This window comes from Lissotriton vulgaris, chromosome 6 (assembly GCF_964263255.1).
Source record: "Lissotriton vulgaris chromosome 6, aLisVul1.2, whole genome shotgun sequence".
NCBI lineage: Eukaryota > Metazoa > Chordata > Amphibia > Caudata > Salamandridae > Lissotriton > Lissotriton vulgaris.
The window spans coordinates 1,671,780,791-1,671,799,003 of record NC_141694.1 but is presented as its reverse complement, the minus strand read 5'-3'; the positions used below and the strand labels follow the sequence as shown (position 1 = coordinate 1,671,799,003).

The 18,213-nt window shown below is 48.2% G+C and overlaps 1 protein-coding gene across 1 annotated transcript in view; it reads left to right on the top strand.

Moving 5' to 3' along the window:
* Window positions 1-18,213, top strand: part of LPGAT1 (lysophosphatidylglycerol acyltransferase 1) — a 552,601-nt gene that overhangs the window by 489,018 nt on the left and 45,370 nt on the right. The window contains exon 7 of the mRNA XM_086927846.1: window positions 13,542-13,648. Coding sequence (XP_086783972.1) covers window positions 13,542-13,648 — 107 coding nt within the window. The remainder of the gene's footprint in view (window positions 1-13,541; window positions 13,649-18,213) is intronic.

Below are 18,213 nucleotides of genomic sequence, written 5' to 3'. Positions count from 1 at the left end.
TTATGAGGATCCTTTTAGAGAACATTAGTGAGTTGACTGGCCTTGATGGTCCTATATATTTTTAAATCAAGCATTATTATATTGCTCTTGGAGTATTTATTTTAGTATGAGTTTCAAGTCTCATCAAAGTAAACTCACTTAACTTTAGGCGCCGGTTGTTCGGAATATCCATTGTTTCTATAAAAAAAAACCTAGTTTAATATGTGCATAAACTGAAATCCTTAAACATTTGGGCTTTGACGGGAGATTGAGACCAGTCTGTAACAGTTCATCTTACATCAGTGAACAGCCTTGTGACCACTGAGGTCCTTTTGTGTCTGCAATTGCTTACAATATCCGAAGAAAATACTGCAAGAAGAAAAGGACTAGGAGCTTATTCAGGTCCAGCATACATGCTCCTTTATATGAATCGATATACAACGAGTATGCAGTTCCTAAAAAGTCAAAATTGGAGATCCTGTAGGTGTCATACCCATGTCAAAGGCCAGAGGAATACGAATATTTTGCAGCAAGAGCCCTCATCCACCCAATTGGGTGGCATGCTTCATGTTATTAGCTGTGATGAGCCTAAAGGGAGGGTGCTAAAAGTGTAAATTGGAAAGAGAAGTGAGACCAGATAAAAATGACTAAGTGCCACCTAAAAATGTTTTACTTGAGTTGATGTATCCCGTCATATCTAAAAACAACAGGAAACAGTGAAGGAAATAATGTTCCTTCGTATTTCAAGTGGTATTTTTACAGGAGGGTCTTTTAAAGCTACACTTTTAGCTCCCTCCCTTTAGGCTTGTCACAGCTAACAAAATCTAAAAAGATCTCCGACAAAAATAACCCTAGAGGGGCCAGTTGGCCATTGCAGTGCTGGCCCAACGAGAAGCTGCACAGTAATGAAGCATGCCTCCCATCTGGGTGATTGAGGGCTCTTGCTTCTGAATATTTATATTCCTCCGGCCTTTATTGACAGGGGTATGATACCTATGGGCTCTCCCATTTTGACTTTTCTTAGGAACTGCATACTCATTTGTTACTAAGAATCCAAGAAAACTGGGTTTTTCTTGTAGTTTTTTTCAGCAACACAGCAATACGTCCACAGACCGGATAACTCCAGGTGCAAAGGAAGCATCCTTAGAACAATACACAGATACACCACTAGAACTTAGAACGGGATGCAAAAATAAACACAGCACATGCACAGAATCCACAGTGATGAGAGAATGAACTGCTGCATGCATAGATTGGACAATGAGGATGCTAGACATCCCCCTCATTTAACAAAGCTAAGTGGAAAAACAACCAGGAACAGAAAATACAACATAAGATACACAATTTAAACAATAGCGGCACATACAACCTTCTAGGAGATTCTGAATCTACTTGCACCTTTGACTCTTGAAGCCACTGTTACCTGCCAATTCTGAACGATTTCCACACACCCCATTTTGATCACCCCTTTGGGCATGGTTGTTTAATCTTAGAAGAAAATCTTCTTCCGTGTCCTTCTCACCAGGATTGTACCCTTCGGGGCACTTGGCTACTCTCCTGACATTCCAAACTTTACCATCTTGGGTGACACTATTTGTGAAGCTTTCAGAATTTTCATGGCTTTTCCAAATCTGGCGGCTCCCTTACGGATGAGCCCTGACCTTAAGATTTTTACCCCGTCCCCTACTTTGAACTTGTGTTGTTTTGCCTTCCATTTACCATCATACCAAATTGTAGCTTTCTCCTCGCCCGCATTGTAGTTTCTTTACCACCACCACCATCTTCTCTTTCTCTTCTGCACCTTTCCTTGAACCACCAAGGACACAAACTAGATGCTGTATCCCTTCCTTTTAACAATTTAAAAGGACTAACTTCAGTAACTGTGTGCGGGGTGCTAAAATCACTACATTCCTCTAAGGGAGTTCTCCAATCTGTGTACTTTTTTTACACAGTCATCCAACTGGATCACAGTCTGGTTCAGACACACACTATCTCCAGACCTGGTCTGCTTTATTGTGTATTGTAGTTCTTCCAATCACCACCATGCTTCAATGCTTCTACTACATACCCTTTCAACACTGGGTTGAACCTCTCAACTTGACCGTTTTCATGAGGTTCGTACACTGAAGCCATCATGTGTTTTACGCAGCAGTGCCTAAGAAAGGCTTCCATTTCAGCTGTCGGGAGCTGTACTCCATTGTCGGTGAGCACCGTTAAAGGGCACCCCTCACGTGTAAACACTTCTTTGAAGAATTCTTATTACCCCACCAATGGTAGCTGGAGAGACACATTTCACCTCTGACCATTTAGAATGATAGTCAACTATCTTCCAGCCACTCAACACTTTTTAAGGAAAGGGGGTTTTCACTCTTACTATCTTTTCACTAGAAGGGCATACATCACATTCCCTGACTGTATGGTCAATGACCCTATCCATACCCGGCCACCAAAAATAATTCAGTATTAGACGTTTAATGGCAGACATTCCGGGGATTACTTTCATCTGCCAGTTTGAGGATCAATTCCTGTATTCCTTTAGGAGGAACACGCTTACTTCCTTTAAACATTAAGTTCCCTTCCATCTCCAGTACATCTGCTGCATTGAGCACAGGTAGTAATTCTGAATTAATATCCCTCTTTCTTGGCCACCCTTCTAGTACATATTTTCTTGAAGTTTGCCAAAGGTCATCCAGAACCACTCGGGCTAATTAGGCGTAGAGTAGATGACCATGCAGAAGAGGAATTGGCTTTGTGGAGAGAGGCCATAGAGGACTTTGAAGCAACAGTGCAGGATACAGGGAATTCAGGCTCTGTTGCGGAGGGAGGGAATTCGCCTACGAAAAGTCTTGAACCTATTGTTGAAGGAACTTCCCCTTTGGACCGCATGTAGTACATGTATTGTAATATTGAAGGCCTCAAAAAAATGGGAATGTACCTTTGGACACTACACTGGGAGAGGGTGGCGTGGCTATAAAGTTTATTTCATGTTTGTAACAGTTATACGATATAGCACTGTTTATGTCAACAAATGTGAAATTAAAAATAAACAAACTCATTAAAAAAAAGTGACAATATGGTTTTGAGGAAGTGATGGAAATATGTCATGTTAAGGCATCTAGGGCCAGATGTAGGAGCCCTAATACCGGTCGGTAACGGCCGAATTCGGCCGTTACCGACCGGTATTAGGGTTTCCAGATGTAGGGGGCCTATATTTTACCGAATCGGAATATTTACCGATTCGGAAAAACCACATGTAGGTGACACTCTTAAGAGTGCCACAGGCCCTTAAGAATCGGTATTTTACCACCCAATCCTATTGGGTGGTAAAATACCGAATTCAGGTGTGCATGCACATCTGTGCAATGTGACACACAGACATGCCCTTAGGGCATGTCTGTGTGCCACATGGCACACAAGTCCGGAATTGGGGTGCTAGAGGGTGTCAAAGTGACACCCCCTGCACCCTTGCAGGATTCGGTATTTACCGATTCTGTAAATACCGAATCTGTATTTCCCATTGATTCCTATGGGCTTCAAGGCCCATAGGAATCAATGGGAAATACAGAATCTGTATTTACAGAATCGGTAAATACCGAATCTTACAGAATCGGTAATTTTTTACCTACATCACCGCCTTCCAATTTATCGACTCTTAAATACCGAGTCGGTATGAGTCTGTATTTAAGAGTCGGTAAATCGGAATTACCTACATCTGGCCCTAAATCTACTTGAAAGATGCAACAGGTAGCATCCCAGAAGGATTTTCAATCTGGATTTCGGTCTGATGGCTTCATTGTGACTTCATGATGTAGCTGACATTGAAATTAATCCCATTAAATGGAGGACACAGCTCAGGGCAGGGATTTGGTCGGTTGAATAGGTCCAGTGGGCCTAATTTATGAAAATCAAATTTACTGCTTCCTAATTTATGGCTCAAACCGAATTGCAAAATTGGAAAAAAGGCTATATGTGATTTACAAAGATGTACTTTATGCAAATAGTGATCTTTTATTTGGTATTTTAAAATACTGAATTGGTAAATGCAATTTGGTATGAATAGCAAATTGCGAATGTGGCATCTGAAGGTAATGAGGAACACACCCAGTTCCGGAAGTGCACAGTCTTTCTTTGTCTTCCAGTCAAGAACTTTCATTATTAAAAACCCTGCAGCCACGGGAGGAGGTACTGAGGAAGCGAAGAAGAAAATGTGATAATACAGAGCTGTAGATTGTGGTGGATGAGTGTGTGGGGGAGCATGACAGGCTCTTTGGTGAAGCTTCCCAGTCTGTTCCAGAATCCACCAGGAAATCAATATGGAACAGGATTCACAACAGAACTCGTGCTGTTTCAGGGACAAAATGGTTGGTGGAAGAAATAGGCAAGAGATGGTATGAACTCCTCTTCTGTACAAAGGAGAATGTGGCAAACCAAAAGAAGAATGTGTCAGGGAAGAGTAAGAAACCACCACCCACCCTAGTGGAGGAGATGATATCAACTTTACGGCCAGAAGCCATCTGTGGAGTATCAGCTATTGATACCTCTGTCCTTGCATCAGATACTCAAGGTTAGTTATTTAATAATGTAATTCTTAAATTTATACTAATCTTTAAAACATATACTTAAACTTTAATAGAGATAACAAATATTTGTGCATGTTATTTTAGATGTATTAACTGAACAACAAGACTGATAAAATGAACCTAACATACTGCTTTTGGGAAAATACATGTCCGCTTTTCATAGTGTTTGATACAATGAATTATTGTAGTGTAGTGAAATCCAGCTTATAAAAAAATTCCCGTAACAAATATGCATTATTGTTTCTAGATTTCTTACATACCAAAAAAATAAATGTTGATGTGTAAAATCTCTGTAAAGAAAAAGAAAAACAATGTGAGTAAAGAGTCTTTAAAAATTAAATTACATTGCTATTAAATACTTTTATTTTTTTCAGACTTGATACAGATCCACCTTTAAACAATAACCAACCTGAAACTCTGAATGTGGACGAAACATCACACGCCACTGATGCAGAACAGCTAGAAACTGTAATTAACATTGCCACTGATACAGAAAGTGAAACAGGCAGTCACTTCAACGCAGCGACTGCAGTGGAACACTTAACCACTCATGCCACTTCAGCTGCCAATGAAGAGAAAAAATATGCCATCAGTACCTGTAGTGCAAAGAGTAAGAATGCGCATAAGACAGACTGTGAGGTCTAGAAGGAAAGAGATCTGTGAGACATCACCTACTCCTGTGCCATTTTATATATTGGATCAATCCATGCTGATAATGCAATATAAGCAGCTCAGAGCAACATCTGAATTTGGTAATCTGAAAGAAGCAGGTTAGTACTAGATTCCTTACCTTAGAATATCCCCAGGCGTAGCAGTACCCCTGCGCATCGGTAGGTGTGGTCTGCGGCTCCGCGTCCGTCATCGGCGTCGTTGGCGCTGAGATTACGGCCTTGCCGGAGTACTTAAACGGCGCCCTCGCTCGCTGACGTAGTTATTCTTTTTTCCGCGCCAGCAAGCGCAGGTCCGGAGAAAGTGGTACCCTTTAGTCACTTTTTGACTAAGCTTTTTCGATCCTTTTTGGATCTGTTTCGAGTCGTACGACTCCATCGGTGCCTGTAGGGATGCCCGGGTTCAAGCCCTGTGCCGACTGCAACCGACTGATGACGGTTACCGACCCCCATCGCCGGTGCCTCCATTGCCTGGGGCCCGACCAGGATGAGAAGTCGTGCCCCGACTGCCGGGCCATGACGTCGAAGGCTAGGCGGGAGCGTTCCCGCAAGCGCCTCGAGATCCGGCAGTCGGTCCGCGCCGTTCGAGGTCCCGGTCCGGAAGGAGGTAGAGGGACCGGTTGCCGGGCCAGAGTCATCATAGCTCGGTGAGTCAACACCACTTGTCGGACTCCAAGTCCTCATGTAAGAGGCACAAGAAGTCGAAGAGGCGGCATCGCTCTTCTGACTCCCCCCAACGCTCGCGTGTCGTGGCCGGTGGTTCGGGTGACACCACCCACGCGGCTCCTCAGGCGTCGCGGCCTGCTCCATACCTCGCTCACTCCTCCGTCGGGTTCCGCGGTGCCTTCAGGCCACACAGCCCAACAGGGAGCCGAAGCAGGCTGGGTGCTTCGGCCCCGGCGCCGTCAGGTGCTTCGGCGCCGTCGGGTGCTTCGGCCCCGGCGCCGTCGGGTGCTTCGGCCCTGGCGCCGTCTGCGACTTCGGTTCCGACGCCACAAGGCCCCACTGGATCCGGTTCCGGATCCGGGTCTCTGCTGGTCGACCTTACGACCCCGCCGGCGTCGACCCTTAGGGTGTCACTCTCGACGCCGTCCCTGGTCCTCCCCTCGGTCTGGATCCGACGCCACAGCGGCGTCGCTCGACGTCACATTCGGCGCCGGCCGAAGAGGAATTCTTTGAGGATCTGGGTCCATCCTTTACCCCGAATACCAGGAGATGGACGACGAGGGAGGCTGGGAGGGGCCTGAGGCCCCTTTGGCACGTGAGTGCCAGTCATTTCAGGACTGGACATAGGAACTAGGGGCGGCCAGTGGCCTGGATACCTCCCCAGACACTGGTTTTGTCCCCCCTCCTACCGTGGCTACGGAGAAGGGGGCTACTTATAGTGTGGTGCTGATGAGGGCGGCCAAGGCCTTGGCTCTTGAGTTCTCCTTAAACCGCAGGTAAGCTCCCCAGAGCCTCTACTGCCGTTTAATAAGGCTCTCACGGACGTCCTGTTGGGCACTTGGTCCAGGCCCACTACAGGTCCTCCTGTAGATAGGAACGTCGCTAGGCGCCACCGCCCTGCTCCGGGCGACCCTAGTTTCTTGTCCACCCACCCCAACCCCAAGAGCCCGGTTATCCAGGCCTCTACTTCCCAATCTGCATTCCTGACTGCACCTCCGGATCGGGAATCCAAGAGGTATGAGCAATTCGGCAAGAAGATGTTCTCCTCCCTTAGTTTCGGGTTGCGGTCGGTCAACACCGCTTGCCTCTTGGGCCGTTACACCCACTCCCTGTGGGATACGGTTGCAGCCACGCTGCCTGAGTGCCCGGAGGGAGCCCGGGTGAAGCTCGCTCAAGCCCTCGCGGAGGGACCAGACGCAGCGCGTTATTCCATACGATGTGGACTGGACACCATGGACTTGCTGAGGAGAGCGATTTCCACGTCTGTGGCGGTTCGCCGCCACGCCTGGCTGAGGTCCGCCAACTTCTCGGCCAATGTCCAGAACACCCTTAAGGACATGCCGTTCGATGGCAGCCACCTCTTCGGTGGCAAGGCAGATAGTGCGCTGGAACGTTTTAAGCACTCCATGGCTATGGCCAAGTCCTTGGGCCGGTCGGCCCCGCGCCAGCAATCTTATGCCCAGCCCTCCTTTCGTGGCCACGGAAAGGGTGCCCCCACACGTCCTGCCAGCCACCGGCCGCAGACTGCCATTCAGTGCGGCGGCGGGCGTGATTACTTTCGCGGCGGTAACAGGGGACAACGGCGCGGCCAGTCCACATCCACCCCCGCAGCATCCGCCTCAAAGCCTTCCTAGTCCGAGCTTTCAAACTCATTTGACGCCAGTCGGGGGCAGGGTTCGCCATCACCTCGTCCACTGGTGCTCCATCAAATCGGACAGGTGGGTGCTGCAAATCGTCCCAAGGGGCTATTCCCTCCCCTACGAGGCGACCCCTCCAGCCATGCCACCGCAGTACCACCGCGTGTCGGGGGATCACTTGCAACTTCTGCAAGAGGAAGTTACGGCCCTCTTGGCCAAGGGGGCCATCGAGCACGTTCCTGGGCCAGAAGTAGGGTGCGGTTGTTACTCCCGCTACTTTCTGGTTCCCAAGAAGGGCAAAGGGGGCCTACACCCTATCTTGGACCTGCGGAACGTCCACGGCTTCCTCTGGAAGGAGAAGTTCAAGATGCTGACTTTGGCTCAGGTCTTAGCTGTCCTAGACCCGGGAGACTGGATGGTAGCGTTGGACTTGCAGGATGCCTATTTCCACATTTCCGTCCTGCCGGCCCACCGGCGCTACCTGCAGTTCACGGTAGGCCACGAGCACTTTCAGTTTACTGTGCTCCCCTTCGGCCTTATCAGCGCCCCACGGGTGTACACGAAAGTGATGGCAGTGGTCGCAGCTCATCTGCCGTCAGCCACCTCCAGACTACGGCCGACCTCCTGCACCTGCTGGGGTTCTCCATTAATGTGCCGAAGTCTCACCTGTGTCCCTCTCAGAAGCTCCTCTTCATCGGAGCGCTTCTAGACTCGGCGCAGTTTCGGGTTTATCCTCCCGAACAGCGGGCTCGGGATATTCAGGCTCTGATTCCGATCTTTCAGCCATTATCCCGAGTCTTGGTCAGGTTGACGCTGCGGCTTCTGGGGCTGATGGCCTCCTGCATCCTTCTGGTGCATCACTCGAGGTGGCGGATGCGGGCTCTGCAGTGGGACCTGAAGTTTTAGTGGACCCAGCATCAGGGCAACTTGTCCGACCATGTCTTGATCTCGGAGGGCACTGCAAGACAGTTGCAGTGGTGGCTCACGGACCGCGATTGCGTCAGCGGCAGATCCCTCTCCCTACCCCAACCGGAGCACGTAGTTGTGATGGACGCGTCCCTCCAGGGCTGGGGGGGCCACATGGGAGAGGCGGACATCAGAGGACTCTGGTCGCCGGTGGAGTCCCGGCTCCACATCAACCTTTTGGAGCTGCGGGCGATCCGGCTTGCACTGAAGGCATTCCTCCCCTCTGTCCGGGGGAGTGTAGTGCAGGTGTTCACGGACAACACCACCGCCATGTGGTACTCCAACATACAGTGCGGGGTGGGGTCATGGACCCTATGCCAGGAGGCTCTGCGCCTCTGGCAGTGGCTGGAACATCAGGGCGTGACCCTGGTGGTTCAACACCTGGCAGGTTCCCTGAACGCCAGGACAGACTAACTCAGCCGTCGGTGCATGATGGATCACGAATGGCGTCTGAACTCAGACGTGGCGCAAGGTCTCTTTCAGCAGTGGGAAGAGCCTTGGTTAAATCTATTCGCCGCAGAAGAGAATGTGCAATGTCATCAGTTCTGCGCGTTGGAATTTCCAAGGCAGCACTCTCTCGGAGACGCTTTTCGTCGCGAGTGGAGTTGCGGTCTGTTGTACGCCTTTCCGCCTATACCACTTCTGCCCAGAGTGCTGAAGAAGATCAGGCGCAACTGGGCCCAAGTCATCCTTGTGGCTCCGGACTGGGCACGAAGATACTGGTATCCCGAGCTACTCAGCATGTCAGTCGATCCCCTGATTCGTCTGCCTCTTCAGGAGGACCTTCTGTCGCAGCATCAGGGGACGGTCCTCCACCCAAACCTGTCCAGTCTCCACCTCCATGCGTGGAAATTGAGCTGCGACAGTTGAGGCCATTTGACTTGCCTCCTAAGTCTATGATGTTATTCTGGCAGCCAGGCGTCCCTCCACAAAATCGGTATACGCCTGCAGGTGGAATACATTTGTGGCATGGTGTACAGCAAAGACTGTGGAACCCCTTTCTGCCCCTCTTTCTGAAGTTCTCCTCTTTCTTCTTTCTCTTGCCCAGCAGGGCTCTGCTCTGGGCCCTATCAAGGGCTACCTCTCTGCCATTTCCGCCTTCTTAAGGCTCCTTGATCAGCCCTCTTTGTTCAAGTCCCCAGTTGTAAATAGGTTCTTGAAGGGCATCACTCGTATGTTCCCTCCTGTTCTTTTTGTGGTGCCTCAATGGGACTTGAACGTTGTTCTGACTTATCTGATGTGCGCTCCCTTCGAACCACTTCATAACTGTCCTCTTCATCTTCTTACCCTTAAGACTGCATTCCTGGTTGCCATCACCTCTGCCAGGAGAGTGAGTGAGCTCCAGGCCGTTTCTTCACAACCTCCTTTCCTTTCTATCCATCTGGACAAAGTTGTGTTGCAGACGCGACCCTCTTTCCTGCCCAAGGTAGTCACAGCCTTCCACATCGGGCAGTCCATCACCTTGCCCACCTTCTTTCCGCATCCCTCGAAAAAGGAAGAGAGGCTCCACCGTCTGGACCATGCGCTCTCATACTATCTGGATCGCACACGCCAGTTCCGGGTGGATGACCAACTCTTTGTTGGTTACGTGGGCGCTCAGAAGGGACGGGCGGTGCACAAACAAACCATTTTCCGATGGGTCGTCCTTTGCATCAAGGCTTGTTATTCACTGGCTAAAAAGGAGCCTCCTGTGGGGCTACGAGCCCATTCCACTCGGGCAACGGCGGCTACCACTGCCCTGGGTCAGGGAGTCCCCTTGCAGGACATCTGTCAGGCAGCTACGTGGGCCTCGCTGCACATGTTCTCAAGACACTACTGCCTGGAGAGCCAAGTCCGGAGAGAAGGCTTTTTCGGCCGTTCCGTTCTCCAGGACTTTCTGGTGTGATCATTGGTTCACAGACCCACCACCGGGGTTGGTATTGCTGGGATATCTATTCTAAGGTAAGGAATCTAATACTAACTTGTTTCTTTCAGATGTACAAGTTACTTACCGTCGATAACGATATATCTGTAAGAAACAGTAATTAGTATTAGATTCCTTACCGCCCTACCCATCCTCCCCGTTCTGCGAACCGATATTTAGGGTTAAGGTCATCCCCCTTTTAGGACCCTAGTTTCATGGCACCAGTGGTGGTTTTTATCATGGCTCTGCATTTCTGGCGCGGAAAAGCTGTGTATAAGAACTGACGTCAGCGCGCGAGGGCTGCGTCTAAGTACTCCGGTGACATCATCCTGGCGCCGAAGATGGACGCGGAGCCACAGACGACACCTACCGACGCGCAGGGGTACTGCTACACAAAAATTTCCTGATACAGACTGACGCTTGGGGATATTCTAAGGTAAGGAATAATACTAACTACTGTTCTTACAGATATATCATTACCGAAGGTAAGTAACTTGTGCGACTGTTAGGAAGATTAAAGAGAGCCTCACTTAACTCCCTCACTATGAATCACCTGATCAACGCCGTCGCCTCCACCTGCTTCAACTCCCTCCCCAAGACCTTCAAGTGGATCCCCCCGAAGCCAGAAAGTCTGTCACTCACGCACTCCTAACCAGCAGACTGGACTACGGAGACGCCCTCGAGGCTGGAATCAACAAATCCCTGCTACACCAACTCCAGACCATCCAGAACTCCGCGGCCAGACCCTTCCTCGGCACCCCACTACATGAGCGCATGACCCAACGCCTGCAAGACCTCCACTGGCTCCCTGTCGAGAAGATAGTGACCTTCAAGCTACTTACCCATGCCTACAAATCACTACACAACATCAGACCCAAACCTTTGAGCTTTCTGTAGAAAGGTTGGCTACAGTGACTTTAACAAAGTGTAGGGGAGCAGCTAACCTGTAGATTGAGTCAGTACACCTCACTGGTGATTTGCAAGATCCTTGGACAAATAACCAACACCCTTGAAGAAAATGCAACTGCTAATATTGGAAGTAGGTCAAAAATGTCCATGGGTGGAGCTGAGGAGGGCTCAAGTGTAAGCAGAATGTCCATGGGTGGGCATGCTACATCTATGAACGCTAAAAGCCACAATTTTTAAGGACAAGAAAGGTACAGCCAGTGTTCTCTACAGAGACCAAGTAGTGGACGTCACGGGCATAAATAGTCACATAAACTTTGGCAAGACCTGTATTGTGCAAAGAATAAGCGCTTTGAGTTACTTAAAATAAATGTAAATCAATATTTTTCTTTGCAAAGAAAAATTAGCTATTTTGTTCACTTTCTGCATAATTTGTGAATAAACAGAATGTTTGTTACTATGCATCACATTTTGTGTTCTGTTTTTATTTACATTTGTAAAAGCTATTTTCTGTACCTTTAAAAATAGTTATCCGTCAGACCATCCTGATGTGCATGTCCCTCTGCTGCACTTGCTGCATCGGTCCTGTTGGTAGCAACCAAAGGAAAAATTCCACCTTTTCCTCTATAGAATCATCACTTATTGACTTCATGTGTAGACTCCCACACATAGCTAAGTTGTGTAGCATTGCACATGTGCAATAGTCTTACAGCACAATGTAGGGTCATGCTCCAGAGCCACACGCACACTTTTATGCAGATATTGAACTGTCCCTTCAAGTAGGCCAAAGGTTCTTATCTTCTTAGGTGCTGTTTATCCAAGGGCAGCATTATATCTACTTTTTCTAGCGGTTCTAGGTTGTACATTTGAGGTCATTAACCAAGATTATAAGGCTTATGCAAGGTCACCTAAAAAAAGACAACTGTTTTAGTGTTTCTAATGTTCTAAATGTTTACAATTAGGTAGTCGTGTTAATCATAATTACCTATTAGCCAGCCATCTCCAAACTCTTTTCTGGATAGCTGCTGGTAACGTATTTGCATTGGAAAAGAAATCTTATAACAAGAAAAAAAGGCACAGTTTTGAAGAGCTCTGGGTAGCATTTTTCTGTTTTTATGAGGTTGACTGTTGTTTTATGGGATTTGGGGCACTGAGATAGGAACCTCATGGTTATGTGTATTTTGATTGTATAGTTTTTTTCCTATGTGTTTGTCTGTATGTCATCATATTTTACATTATTTTAACTGTTAATTCTTTTTATCTACTATCAAAGATTGTACTTATTATGCCTATTAAATTTTTTAAGTAAAATGAAAAAGAAATGCTCTACTTGAAAAAGAAATGTTCTAATTGAAAAAGAAATATTGTACTTTTCTTGCTGTTTTGTAGATTTCTTGGAAGTGTTTGGATTCTTTCTAGTGTTTTGCATGGAGTGAAAACCAAGACCTGTTTACTGCATTAGGTTTCATTGACTATTAATATAATGATTTAAATCCAATCAGACATACCAGAAGCTTTGAGATTTATAACCGTACCATTGTAGTTCTACACGGCTGATGTCCCAGTAGAGAGGCAAATTTGATTTAGAACTCAAAAGTTGGACTAAGGCTGCTTTCATTGTGCCATGTCCTGGTTTTTTATATGTTTTTGTTTTTATGCATGTTGTGCTGTTTGGTAGATGCGGAGGGAAGATCAATAAAAGCTCACATGGGAAATTAAATCTAAGCCATCAACAGAGACTGCTTTGTGCCAGATGAGCGAAAGTAGTATGTTCTTAAGATAATTTTCAAAGTTTACTCTAAATGCATATGAGAGCTTCACAGACACTGCTTTTAGAGGGTGAACAGCTGTGTGGTGGCAGTTTGTAATGTGGCAGAACACGTGGACTGCTGCAGTTGGAATGCTGACAGCGGCCTGTGTATCAGTGGTTGCGGTTTCTGGTTCCAGCGTAAATAATGACTCCCCCAGCATTCCAGTAGGATGCTGCTGCTGCATGGAAAGATTTCCACTTAGCACCTTCTTGTAAAGAACTCCTATTCCCACGACAGCCCTGAAGTGGGTCAAAGTGTTTCTGTTATTTTTGGTTGGGCCAAAAGAATATCTTCGCTGGTTATGATTAACATAATAGTGTGAAAGTAATACACACATTTTTTCCCCAGAATATATTTCTTCTAAATTGTGTATGTGTACATGATATGGCATGCACTGAAATTATGTGTATGTTTTTTCTCTTCAGGATTTATCCAATTAAAGATGTACCTTTAGAAACAGAAGCACTCACTGATTGGTTGTACCAGCGATTTGTTGAAAAGGAAGACCTCTTGTCACATTTTTATGAAACAGGTATTTGCTTTGTTTAAAATATTCTGTGCTGTTCTTTAAGAAAACATTGTTTCAAATTTTACCTGCATTCACCCGCAAGAATTAAACTTCTGCCTAAACGCCCAATGCTGCAGTGTCGGACGTCTTTAACGCTGAATGGCAATTACAAAACAGACCAGAAGATGCTCCAACAGTGGGGGGTTGTTCACATCATTGTTGGCTAAGGAAACAGCTAATCTTTGTATAAATACCTTTAGGACCACTGTGACCATGTTTCTAGAAACCCCTCCTCCGCACACATATACACCAACCTTACCCCATTTGTCATCACATTCCCAGCCAGGCTTACTTTTTTAGGTTTCGCCTGGCGTTCACTGCGCAAGCAGCGTCGCACAGGAAAAATGTTATGTTTTTCAGTAAGGGGCTTTCACCAGCCTCTCTCTTCCATTAGCTAGCTCCATAAATGGAGGCTAGCCATTGGAAGAGATATCTTTCAGTAATTCTCGGAGCAGATTCGTGGGCGTTCCGGTGATTTGTTTCTCGCTCCGCCCTTTTGCGAACGCCATGTGGCGGTGGGCGGGTGTTTTTTTTGGGGGGGTGGGGGGGCATGTTTTGATCATTTGTTCGTGGCTTTTGCAGGAGTGGCCTGCTCACTGTGGCCGCTGGCCGATGTCGGAGGAGCTGTAGACGGATTGGCAGCTCCAGTAGCCGCTCCGCTCGGTCCCAGGACGTGCAGGCAGGAGCCGGGCCTCGGCCTCTGGGGTAGGTCTGGAGCAGAGCCTCGGAGAGCCCACAGGGGACTCCGAGCCAGCTACTTTCATCCTTCCCGCACCCCGGCGTCCTCGCCCTGCTCCTCCCCCCTGACTCCCGGCGCCTCCTTCCCTGTCTTCGCCGCTGGGGTAGGTCTGGAGCAGAGCCTCGGAGAGCCCACAGGAGACTCCGAGCCAGCTCCTTTCATCCTTCCCGCACCCTGGCGTCCTCGCCCCGCTCCTCCTGCACCATGCTGAAGGTCATCGTGGAAAGTGCCAGCAACATCCCCAAGACCAAACTGGGGAAGCCGGACCCGGTCACCAGCATCGTCTTCAAAGGTAAGGGGGTTCCGGAGGGCTTCCCCTCCCTCCCGCATCCGGTTATCTCTATCACCGGGGCTGACTTATCCTGCCGTATACAGGTGAGGGAAAATACCCCACGCGGGTCACTGTGTCACCCATCTTGGGAAGGGCATTGATGCGGGGGCCCTGGCGCTCCGTGCTGAGAACGAACCAAGAAGGCCTAATGGGTACCAGATGAGAGACACATGATCCGCCGGGGTCACAGCTCGGGGTCGATTGCCTCTAAAGATAGGCATTTATGGTATTTACTAACAATAAAGGCCCGGGCTACAGGGGAGTCATTCTCTCTAAGGCTTCAGGGGTCCAGTTGTCTCTGCGAGCCCCCGCCTGTCACAGAGAGTAATAGCTCGGATTTTGTGGGAGTGCTGTAAACACAAGGCCTCGATGGATGAGCTGAAAATGTCCATTAGGTCTGGGAAACGTTATGTTTGGCGTCGGTGCTCAACTCTGGGGTGGTGGCAGACAGGCCCCGGCTGTGGTGGCACCAGGCAGCTTTACTTTGAAATTAGGGGACAGGACGCAGCATGGCGGCGCTGGACACTGGTCATACGCCCTTCCATCTCAGTAGGTACAGCTCATAGAAACACGCAATGCAGCTGCTTAGGTGTTTATTTTATTTTAAAACAAAATTCAACGCTTCGTGAATAACTACAAGTATAGAACGTTTCAGCCTCCCTATGGTTCAAGTTGCACATAATGATATAGTGGCCGGATGGCTCACTACAGTTGTGGCCAGATTAATCGAAATTGTAGTTATTTTCCTTGAGGGGGACAGCACAGTGTAAAGACATAATTGGCGGCTTTGATAGGACAGGGGTCGTGTTCTGTGAATGAAAGGGGTGGAGTCAGATGCCTCCCCTGAGCAATTTGTGTGTTGAAATATGGTCAAATTTCGAAGGAGGGCACACTCACAGCAATGAAGCTATATTTGTTTTCGTGCCCTTTCTTATGCGGGGCGTTTTGCAAAGCTAACGAACAGCACAGCAGCAGGCTGCAGAGCGGCACAGTAGGCATGCTGCTGTAGTATGCATGTCTCTGAGCTGGCCTGGGTACACAGTAGAGTGCCCAACAGCACAGCTGCGGTAGGCATTGCAATGGACCGTAAACAGCACAGAAGAGTGTTGTATCACACAGACCGACAGCACCGCAGGGATGTAGCGGGTGATCAACATTACTACAGCGAGCAGGACGAACAGCACAGCTGCAGGAGGCAGGTTCTAGCCCTGTTTCTCTCATCTCGGTGCCCGGGCGGTAACCTTGCAGCTCTGCCAGCAGAGCAGTGCGCAGAACTGCAACGAGCGAACCCTGCCTGTGGAGGAAGTGCAGAGCAAATATTTGTGCCTGGCCGGCTCACCTTGTGCTGTTAATCATTTACCATGTGCATAGGTCTGGGCGCTCTCTGGGGAGGCCTGTGCTCTCTGTACCCCGGGCCGTGCAGGGCATTTGTGTGAAGGTCTGGTCAACGCAGCCTCACTGAAGCCAAGTGCAGCGCCCTGGCTATTCAGGGTCCGCCAGAACTGGGTCCTGACGTGTACGGCTCCTGTGTGACGTCACGTGTTTCTTAGTCACGCGTGTCTGGGATCAAGGCAGCCCTTTTAGGCTGGCAACCATATAGGAGGCTTCAGAACTTAAAATAGACCCTAATCTAAAGAGAATCCGAATTATTTATAAAACTGCGACTCCCAAATACAGAGCAAAAGCAGAAGTGATCCCCCAAAGACCGACACAACATGCCAAAAGCAGTACAAACCCTCATACACTCCATCAAGCAACACTGAGCAAACACAAAACATTGTAGAAATGACGCTCGGACACACTAAGCCAACTAAAGCAGCATGTACTCCAAAACAGTGCATAAAGCAACACTTAGCACCATTCACTGTACACAGCAGAAGTCACCCTCAAAGAGACAAAACCTTAACACTGACTAACTCCGCAATGTCTCCTCAACTAAACGTGATCAAAGTGTAACATCATTTCACTGGAGATTCTGGACAAAGCACTACAGACTCCCAACACTTGGCCCCAAAGCTTGCCTAATGCTGTTGTGCCCCATAAACGATGCCCGAAACAGTGGCGATAATCTAAACCCACTGAAAGCAGTCCTGTACCAAAATCCAAATATGATCAAAGAATAACACACCTACCCCAAACATCACTTCTGCTTATTCGAGTATCTAACATGACGAAAGCACAGTTGATTACTGAAACACTTCCTAAAACAAAATTACTCCTTTCCACAGGTGATGGACTGACCGTCAAACTTACACTGCAAGCACCTCAACCCTAAACCACACTCAAAGCAGTAAGGCAACCCTAGGCCACCAGAACCATCATTCAAAGCAGTACCACCCCAAACCCAGCTACGGGGTGGACTTATTCACAGCTACCAAGTGACCTCGTTGGGATATTACTTTTTGTCATTTTTATTAACCCATAGCACTTGGCATTATGAAGCATATGTTTCCACGTTTTCTTTTTTATTGAACAGGATTGTCGATAGATCCCAGCTCACAAAGTACTGTTTCGTTTAAGAAACAAACAAACACAGGAATTGCTGAATGTTCCACCATTAACATGGGAACACTGGTTAACTCTGACTACCCACCCCTCCTTGAAGCATCCCCCCCTCACTAAGGTATGTTTAAATGAAAACTGAACACCGCTGTGGCTGGAAACCCTGCAGCCCCCGATCACCCACCCCTTTTCGGCCAGCCGTCCACTTTTTAATTAGCTTCCTGGCGACGGTGGGACGAGTGGGGTGAGCCCTTTGATCTGAGGGCGCTTAATGAACTTTACTTTTTAGATCGAAGCCTGGCGTTCACTGCGCAAGCAGTGTCTCGCAGGCTGTCATGTACTTGCACAAGTTCGTTTTATGTATTGTTTTGTAACTGTATGTTCGAGGCATATGGGCTGCAGATGGTACATTATGAATAGATCGCCATCTGGTGTTGGGCTCGGATGATTGCACTTTGTTTTTCTCTTGGAGAGTCTTTTGTCTCTTGGTGACTCCTCCCTTGGTTGGTAGTGCGCATGGGCATCGGCTCCATCCTTAGATTGTTTTTTTCCGCCATCGGGTTCGGATGAAGATCGAGACGCTCCAGATCAACTTCACAAGAAAGTGATTTTCGGCGCGTATTCCCTTTCCAATTCGACGGTATTGTTATTCGAACGCGTTCACTTCCATTCCGACGCGTTACGAATTCAAAATAGAAGAGAAAAACTTGGATCTACGTCGAAGAACAGGAGGCCTTTCTCGACGCAGTCAAGCCCGGAGTCCATGGAAAGGACTCCATTCAAAAAATGTCCAACGTGTGGTGCTAAGTTCCCACACAAGGACTTACACGAGGTGTGCAACCTCTGTCTATCGCCTGAACACGAATCCAGGGACTGCGAAGCCTGCGCAGCATTCTCCTCCAAGCTAACGATTAGAAATCGTCGAGCTCGAAGACACGAGGTTTCCAGAATGCAGGC